This window comes from Terrapene carolina, unplaced genomic scaffold, assembly GCF_002925995.2.
Source record: "Terrapene carolina triunguis isolate 2854851 unplaced genomic scaffold, T_m_triunguis-2.0 Scaffold236, whole genome shotgun sequence".
In the NCBI taxonomy this organism is placed as follows: Eukaryota; Metazoa; Chordata; order Testudines; family Emydidae; genus Terrapene; species Terrapene triunguis.
In genome coordinates, this window is record NW_020664587.1 from 11,213,222 (window position 1) to 11,223,092 (window position 9,871).

At 41.7% G+C, this 9,871-nt stretch overlaps 1 protein-coding gene across 1 annotated transcript in view; it reads left to right on the top strand.

The window, feature by feature from the left end:
- Positions 1-3,502: 3,502 nt before the first annotated feature.
- LOC112109209 (kelch-like protein 31) overlaps positions 3,503-9,871 on the top strand; it is a 14,068-nt gene continuing 7,699 nt past the window's right edge. The window contains exon 1 of the mRNA XM_024203618.3: positions 3,503-3,611. Within this exon, the coding sequence (XP_024059386.1) occupies positions 3,503-3,611 (109 nt within the window). The remainder of the gene's footprint in view (positions 3,612-9,871) is intronic.

Here is a 9,871-nt window from a genome sequence, read left to right on the forward strand (position 1 = left end):
ATTCAGCCCAATCCTGTCATTGTATGTATCGATGCTCAGACCCAGAATTACACATATTGGGCAGCAGGTTGTTCTAGGATTACAGGTATTACTGCTCTGGTCCAGCAATTATATTCCCAGACAAAAACCTATGCTAAGAAGGAGCCAGGGTTAAGATTATGTATCAATAGCTAAAGGGTAAAAATAGGTTGGAATTATCTCAAAATCAAAATTTTAAAACCCATGAAATTCAGAGTTAAGGTTACACTTAAAAAAACTCTAAACATGTTAAGGTCAGAAATACACAGTTAAGGCATAATACACAGTTAACAAATTTAACTCAGCCTAATAATGACCCCATGAACGGTACAATTTACAATTAAGGGATTTTAAAAGCAAATTCATTTTTTTCATATTTCCCTCATGGTGTTAATAATCATTAAAAAAGTATCTTAATTACACACTTAATTTCTTCAAGTACAGCCTATGCACAAGATTTCGGATAATCTTAACTATATGACAAGTTTGAAGAGTCTGCTTTATTCCATTGTTAAGATCATTCAGGACAAAGAAAAGTCTGACACAGATGTAACATTTCTTAACAAAACATATTTTAATTAATTTTAACTCTTAAACTAATAACATTACTGACTTGTAAATTCTCACAGAAATAATTCCGCACTCATAAAGTACATACTGTAAGACTGGGGAGAATACATTGTGGTTTTTATACAAAACAAGTTGATCCCTGCTTTAAGTACAAAATGGAACTCAATCTTAACAATTGAGTTGCAACCACTGAGACCCAGATCCTCAGTGGGAGTTAGTAGGGTTGCCAACCCTCCAGGATTGTCCTGGAACCTCCAGGAATTAAAGATTAATCCAGGGGTAGGCAACCTATGGCACGGCACGCGAGCTGATTTTCAGTGGCCCTCACACTTCCCGGGTCCTGGCCACCGGTCCAGGGGGCTCTGCATTTTAATTTAATTTTAAATGAAACTTCTTAAACATTTTAAAAACCTTTTTTACTTTACATACAACAATAATTTAGTTATATATTATAGATTTATAGAAAGAGACCTTCTAAAAATGTTAAAATGTATTACTGGCACGCGAAACCTTAAATTAGAGTGAATAAATGAAGACTTGTCACACCACTTCTGAAAGGTTGCCGAACCCTGGATTAATCTTTAATTAAAGCTTATGTCATGTGATGAAACCTCCAGGAATACGTCCAACCAAAATAGGCAACTCTAGGAGCCAGGCACATCCGACTCCATAATGTATAGGTATTCATTTGCTAGTATTGTACATATCAATGTTCATTATACCTATTGAAAGAGAAGACCCTATTCTACAATGTCTCAAGTTACTTATGGCACTGCATGTGCGCTGTACACAGCACTCAATTTTCAGCTAACAATGTAGATTTTCTTAATGCTTTTAACAGCATCCACCCAGGCTGTATTCAAGATTTCTTACAGTTATCAAGCTCATAATGATGCTAAGGTCATTTCCAAGAGAATTCCAGGCCCCTTTGCCATTGTTTAGACTTTGCAGAAGAGTGTAAATTCTTTGCTGAGCTCTGCACTGGCCTATGCAGCATTTTCAGGTATCTTATTAAAAGGCAGATCCGACCAGTCTTGAAATTATTCTAACTGCCCAAGAAAGCCCTCACAATTCTAAATGTTACCTTTTGATTTAATTCACGCTTCTACAAAGTAGATAAAAAAGCTACTGTTCCTATGGGACTTTTACTCTTTCTCTATTCGCTACTGCACAGCAATTTAACACATACTAGTACCTGAACTGCATAGTGCTGGGATGAGTACAATGAAATTGTTAAAACAACCACGTTACTTTTAGCTCCACTAAAACACAGGGAAGAAAGTAGTTGGAAAAATGGAAAATAGAAAAAAGGACACAGTCTGTCAAAAACTGTGTTTTCAAGCTTCCTTTATATTGCAAACAATAACGTGAAATAAGATGGTTATAAATGACCTCACACTGGATTTAACAACCAAGTGATGGTCCAAGTTACACAAAGCATGACCAAAAAGAAATGCATTTAGAAAGGGAAGGCTGATACTTTCTGCCTTTCAACCATCCCGGTCTTTCACCTCAAAATTCACTGCTGGCCTAGCATTGTCATGCCACTGCCGTGGCACCTATCACTGCTGCTTTGCTCTGGTTCATATACATTACCACAACTAAATCCACCACTACATTGTCTTAGATTGTCACCAGATTTAGAATGCCAGAAACATAGTCATGATCCAATGAGAGGAATATATTGAGGTAAATCTTTGCTCAGAAGTCGAAACACTGGGCAATGTAACATACCAATAGGTAAATACGGTTCCCGCTGCTGTGGTTGGGCGTTATGGTGGAATATGGTGAGAAAAATAATGACATTGGAGGAATAATATAAATACCCCTTAGTGTGAATATTCTTGACAATAGTTGATACCATCCAATGATTAAGAGAAGGTCTGATCATTGGAAAACGGTTCTGAAGAATCCCTGGGCTCTAATTCTGTTGCTCATTTACCTCATTCATTCAAGGGGGTCAGATTCACTCCTGTGCAAAGGACAATGCCTTTGCATATGTCCCACTTGAAGTCTCAAATCAGGGCTTAAGTAGGATTTTAGTGATACATAGGCCTCAGGCCTGAATCACAGGGCTGAATTTCAACCCAGAACTGCCTGGGCTTCAAAGGGACATTATAAACTCTAACAGATAAAACACTCATCCCTAGAGCTAAGAAAACAGCATAAAAATGGTCTGTGAAATCTCTGTTTGAATCTGGAAACAAATTTCAGCCTCTTTTCCAATTTGTTTTAAGCATCCACGCATCCAAATGTGGCTGGTGCAAACACATGTGAAAAGCAGCTTTTTAAAGAGTTGCCAAAAGCCAGTTTTAATTAGATTTGTAACCTCGCTGGCTCAGGGGCTGTCTTTTTGGTCTGTGTTTGCACTGCATACAATGGCGTCCTGGCTCATGACTGGGGCTCCTAGATACTGTTATTATCAATAATAATTCATAATAATGTTAATAGTCCAAGTCACAGTTCATGTCCACCATCCTGACGCAAACTGTGATTTGTTTATTCCGTTCCTGCTAGTTTGTCTAGGAGATTATTGGGCCAGATTCTCAGATGGTGCAAATCAGAGGCGCACCACTGAGGAGCCGTCCTCCTCCTTCCCCTGTCCTCAAATGGTCTCTGTCCTTGATCAGTCCCTTTTGGAGTCACCGCCACTCACTTTCACTCGTGGTAGGTGGCAGATTACAGAACAATCTGAACTTGTTTGGAAGCACATCCAGTTTATTTGCTACCTCTAGATTCTGGCAGCCACTGTCATGCTGAACTTGGCTGGAACTGAGCTCCCCCTCTTCCTGACTCTAGCCAGGTCTCTCGGGCCTGTGCTGAGGACAGCTGTCACCACCAGAAGGCTGCTGTAAATGCGGAGGTGATAAGAACAGTCAGCTGGCCTAGCAGGGTTGGGGGAGGGGTGGGTAGAATGTTTCATTTGGAAAGTTTGAGGGTCTCTCAATGTCTCTTGATGTGCAGAGCACAGAGCCTCTGCCCTGGCCACAGTCCCCATTGGACTAACCCGTCTTACCACCAAGGTAAGGAGCAGAGAGAACTTCGTCTGAATGGATCCGGAAAGCCAATATTTGGCCTTTCAAGTTCAATATTTACAGAGAGATTTTCTTGTGTGGGTCATTTGAAATGTTTAATTTGATTGCAGATGGCAAAGAATAGCACAGGGAATGTGTCCCTGTGGTGGTGGTGGTGGGGGTTTAAAAAGTGGGTCAAGACAATTTATTGGCATTTAAATTAAACCTGGAGTTTTGACTTCCAAATAGTTTGCCAGGAAAGTATGTTTATTTTGTAAATCACATTGTTTTGTGTTATTAGACCATGCTGAAACACAGCTCGGTGGTATTAATACTAGTTGACAGTGACACGGGCAATTTGATCAGACACCAAGGAAAATAATCCAAACAAAATACCTAAGGGGGAGGAAGAGTATATTAACCAACTACAGGTGAATCTTTGCTGTTAACCTGGTAATGCTCTTAGTCAGCTCCTTATACTGATACAGAGATTAGGTTAGCAAAATTTTGAGTGGAGGGATTACTGATTTAAAAATAAAATAAAATATCTTTACTTCATTTTCTATCGGTGCCCTTTTAAATCTAATCAGGCCATTCGAGCTTCACGTAGCCAGGGATTAGTCTGTAAGAAAAATATTCCTTTTAAAATAATCTCAGTAATAATCTGACCAGAAACAGTAAAGCTGTCCTGTTCTGAATTAACTGTATTTTAAAAAGGTTGCTCTTCCCTTTTGCAGTTGGACACCTGAGCAACATTAACCCAGTCTTTTAAACTGGGATTTTTCAAAGACAAGGGAGTGAGGGGCCCCACCTTGCTGAAATTTAGTAGAAGCTGTTGCTCAAAGTCCTTCAGGGTCCTTTGAAAATCCCAGCTTCATTTTAGCTCTGTAAAGTTTAATGTAACTCAGAAATATCCTATCAGGACACAGGTTAGGTCTTGAGAGTTTTGGACTCTAAGGGCTTGTCCACATGGGGAAATTGACAGGCATAGCTTTTCTCAAATAACTGTTCCACTATAGCTATTCTGGAATAACTCACTGTGTGAACACTCTTATTCTGGAATAGTTATGGTGCTAAATTCACACCCTAACTTGTTCTGGAATAACTTTGCAGTGTAGACAAGCCCTGAGACACCAAAACAGATATGTCAATGAAACACTTTGTTAGAGATATCCTGATACATGGGAGATTATAGAATGACAGAAACCAGGTCAGTTCCCACAGCTGGTAAAGCTCATTCTCCCTCTCATTTAAATAAAATGCAACATATATATATGAAAAATAAATCAAAACTCAATGAAGTCAATGGAGTTGCACCAGGGATGAAATACAGGTTAATATACCAACATATGGGGTGCAGTCATGTATGTATCTAGTTATTTATTTATTTAGCTACTCAGACAGTCCAAAGGAGCATAATCACTGTGTGAGAGAGAGATAGCGTGCAAGCAAGCAATACTCATACTATACACACAAGGGATCAGCAAGACTTCTGGGGTTTGATTTTCTAAAGACCCAGTTGGATGCTGAGCTCTTTGGAAAACCTGGGCCCAGCTGTGGGAAAATCTGGCCCTTGGGAGTCCAGTGAGACCAGCTCTTCCTCCAGGAGTCTGAGTTTAAAATGAGGGTCAGGAAAATGGGCAAATATCATGCTGCTGTGGCCTGCCAGTCATCTAGGTGGGTTTGCAGTGGATGCATAGGTCCAGGCTCCAGCCTCCATAGGGGCCTCTTCATGCAATGCCCCCAACCTGTCACGCACTGCAGCAGTGTTGATCTAGGCCAGGCCCTTCACAGGGTTAACCTCTAGCATCCAGTTTCAAATCAATTGCATTTATTTATTTAAGTTATTGAATTTAGTATTGGTGAAGGGGGTCAGATTCACAGCCTCGGGTACTGCAGTCCTGTCTACACACAGGGGAGGAATAGCACATGTGGTGACCATGCTGTCCACAGAAGGTACTCAGATACCACAGTGATGGGCATAAGACCCTAAACAGAACATAAGAGTGCAAGCTTCCTCCACTCTGACCTGGGGTGATCACCTATAGAGGTGAGACACTAATTAATTCCTTGGCCTCCTGCTGAGACTGTCAACCAGAAATCTAAACAGTGCCTTTGCTGGGGAGGGCAGTTTGTTAGTGCAGATAACGTGCTTGTCCCTGTATAAAAGTCAAAAGTGAAGGCAGTCCCTGCCCCAAAGAATGTACAGCATAAAAGACAGACCCAGAGATACAAAATATCCAGGAAGGATTTTTTTTAATATCGTTTTTATTAAGAACTCTCACCTTAGAAATGTCTTGCATAATGGCACTTGGAATTTAGCCACTACTACGGAACAGCACCCTTAAAACCAGAAACACTCTACAAAACTCCTTTACTACAAGGAAGCTGAAATGATAGGGACAGATCCTCAGCTGCAGTGAATCAGCATAGCTACATTTATTCCACTGGATTACACCATTTTACACCAGCTGCATGTCATAATAGCTACAGACTCCAAACTGGGTGTTAGTCATGCTGAACTTGAGACACAAAATACAAGAGGCAGGAAATTCAAGTTAACTCCAAGTGAAATCTGGATGCTCTGTCCTTTGTTTATGCAGCAGAGAGGCATACCTTCCCTGTATCATAGGGGCAAAGGTACTGATGCTGTAAGGAGCTGAGTAAAGTTGGTTAGAAAACGGACTTTTGTTCCTTGGGAAATTCCAACATTTTGAAATGTGTTTTCATTGAATCAGAACGAAAAGCTGAAATGTCAACAGTTCCCATGGAACAGAAATTCTGAAAAATTTCAATTTGAAACCATCAGAACGTTTTGTTTTGAGAAGTAAAACTGTTTTAGTTAGACAAAGTTGAAACATTATAATATAATGTAACTATTATATATATATGTGATTAAATAGAATATACTGTATATAAAATGATATAATATTAAAATTAATTTTTACTAAAAGTCAAACGAATTGAAACGATAAAGTGGAAACTAAATGTTTTTACCTTATCGAAACATTTTGACAGTAACAAAATGAAACGAGAATATCAGCTGGGGTCAAACTCTTACTACTTAGAGGTGAATGAAAATGCTCATCACCTTGGGACTAATCCTGAAGTCAATGACAAAACTCCCGTTTAGTTCCATGGGGGCCAGAATTTCACCCTTTGGGTTTGGACTGAAAGAAGCAGGTGAGTAGCAGAGCCCAACTGGATTCTCTATCCACATGGACACAACAGTGGAAGAAGCGCACACTACCGTTATTTCTCTGATTATAGTTTTGCAGCAGGATCACTTAAATGGCTGAACTCTTTTAAACCCAGATTTGATTAGATGTAAGCACCATGCAAATCACTTTCCTCTGTTCACCTTAAAGAGGCATCCCATCCCTGCAGCCCCCCACCCCCCTTCTCAGCATTACCACGCCAGGGATTCATGAACTAGGCCCACAGCACCTTTCCCCTGCTTCCCGACTAGCCTCTACATATGTCCTAAAGGGAACATGCAGCCAGGCACAAGAACAGTCAGAAAGCTCCATCTGCCTCACATTGGTCCCCTCCTCCTGACCCAGTGGTTGGCACAGGAGAGCAGCAGGTTAGGAAATGCAACAATAATACCCTGTCGCAGTTCCATGTTATCTGTCTCAGCAGAGGCTTTCACTAAACTTTTCCCTCTCTGTTTATGTGCTAAATGTGAGTCGAATCCCTGTCTGGAACGATAGTTAGCATCCATCTCCCCAGTTCTAAATATAACCCGATTGCTCAACCCTCCAGAAACCTGATCTTATGTCTAAGTGTAATAAACAGCCCTGAGGTATGTGTGAGACATAGATGCTGCAGCTATTTCTGGCCTGTAACACATCTGTAACCCAAGCATATGGGTCTCTCTCTGCTCACCGAGTAGGAGCTGGACAGAAATAGCCAGGGTACTGCAGGGTCTCTAACTGGCGTGCAAGTTAAATTTTGTCTGGGAACAATTCACAGGGTTTGGGTTTTATTTGTTTCTTTTGCTTTGGTCTATATTCTAAAAATTACTTTAGTCAAGGAAATGTGTGGTAACAGGTTGGTCTTATCAAAACACTCCCTGTTATAATCTAGTCCCCCAGCCCCACTGTTTTTCTACTGTAGATGGCCAATTCATTACTACTAACGCAGAATAAAAGTGGCTTCCAAATGTTCCTTCGGTGTCCACAGGGTGTGTTTAAAGTCTATCCCAGCATTTAATTTAGAACAGGAATAAAGATCAAAATCCTCAACGCTATTTATGTCCTAAATCCCACTGAAATCAATGGGAGTTAGGTGTCTAAATATCTCGAAAGGCCTGGGCTAATGAGACTATGGACTTCTCTGCTGTAGCATCTTCTACCCAAAGCATTCACAGTGGGTTAGAAATATTTATTAAGTTTCTCAACCCTGTGAGGTACTTAAATATTATTACCCTATTTTGTAAAGAGAGACATGGAGGAACGGGGGGATAAGGCCTTAGTTTTCAAAAGTGGCCACTGATTTTGGGTGTCCGGATGGAGACACCTTGGAAGTAATTTTCATTGGTGCTGCGGATCCACAACTCTACTGCGAGCTGTGGGTGCTCAGCGCCTCTCAAAATCAAGCCCAATTTGTCCAAGGCTGGGTATTCAAAATTACTGGCCATTTTGAACATTTGGGCCTTGATGTTTCAAGTTAGGCTCCCAAAACCTGAGGCACTCAAAATTAGTTGAAGATGTAGGCCTAAGTGACTTGCCTTAGGTCAGGAAATCCGTGGCAGAGTTGGGAGTGGAGCCCAGGTGTCCTGACTCCCAGCCCCGGGCAGGGCCAGCCCACAACATTTTGGCACCTGAGGCGGGGAGCTCAAATGACACCCCCACACCTCCTCACTTGGTCCAAAACTTTGAAAGGTCTCAATTCTGCCTTCTTCCTGTTCTACTCCTCTCATGGTACTGCTCTGCTACCTACCCCAATAATGGAGAACTAACAACTTAAAATGCCTTGTTCAAAAATTTTAAGTAACACTTAACTTTCAAACGCCTGAACAGCAAATGTAACTTTTCTTGTCTGCATAGTAAACACTGGCATCATTTTTATCTGTTTGAATAATCAAAGTGGGCTTTCCGTGCCTTCTTGGTCGCAAAGATTTGAACTGCTTCCTGAAGGTCCATAGTATGGGCCAGCTCATGCTCTATTGAGATGGTTGCAAGACCGACCAGCTTCTCCTGTGTCATTGTGGAGCGTAGATGTGTTTTTATTAACTTCAGCTTGGAGAATCTGCGTTCTCCACTGGTAACTGTTACAGGAACTGTCAGAAGTATGCATAGAGCAACAAAAGCATTTGGAAAGAGGGTGGTCATCTTATTTGTGCACATATATTCCAGAACAGCCTTTGGAGTGTCAGAGAGGATGTTCCCAGATGTTGCTTCAAAATTTGCCATCGATGAGTTGATGCAGAGAAAAATACATAGATGCTTTGAATTACATTAAAAAATTCAGCAGCCTCACTAGAAGCTGATGCTGCATCACTGACCACCAAGTTCAATGAATGAGAACTGCACGGGACAAAAAAAGCTCAAGGATTTAGCCACTCACATCCTCACTGGGGCCGGAAGGCTCACCATGAACATTTGTGTCTGTGTATCTTGGGAGAACTCCTTCCTGCTTAGATAGAAAAGCTTCCTTTGCTTTCTTTCTTTTTCTGAATGCTGCCCCAGAGGGGCGTTTTCTTCTTTCACTCATGACTGCTGTTCTGTACCAGCTATAGTGGCTCTCCACACTCAATTGAAGGGGACAAATAAGCAGGCTGGTAGCAGGGCCTGAGTGAGGGAAGATATCAGCATCTTAAAGGGCCTAACTGGCTCCTACTACTCCTGTTCTCCTCAAGTGGGTTCAGGGAAGCAGCAGGAAACAGGAAGCTCCCTGAGAAGCTGGTGTTAATCAGTCCAGGCTCCTGGGGGTGCTAGACAGGTACATAAGAGACTCCTCCTCCTCTCTCTCCTTGCAGCTCCTGCTGCTTTCTGTTATTCCCTCTCACCTTTTCTCCTGCCTGTCTGTTATGTCTCTTGTGCCCTCCTTCCTCCAGCACAGCACTCCACCATCTCTGTGCATCTAGACAGGGCCAGCTCCAGGCACCAGCAAAGGAATCAGGTGCCTGGGGCGGCCAATAGAAAGGGGCGGCACTCCGTCAGTTATTGGGGTGGCACGTCCAGGTCTTCGGCGGCAATGGTCCTTCACTCCCTCTCGTCGTCTTCGGCGGCAGCTCAATCGGGTTCTTCTTTTTTTTTTTTCCC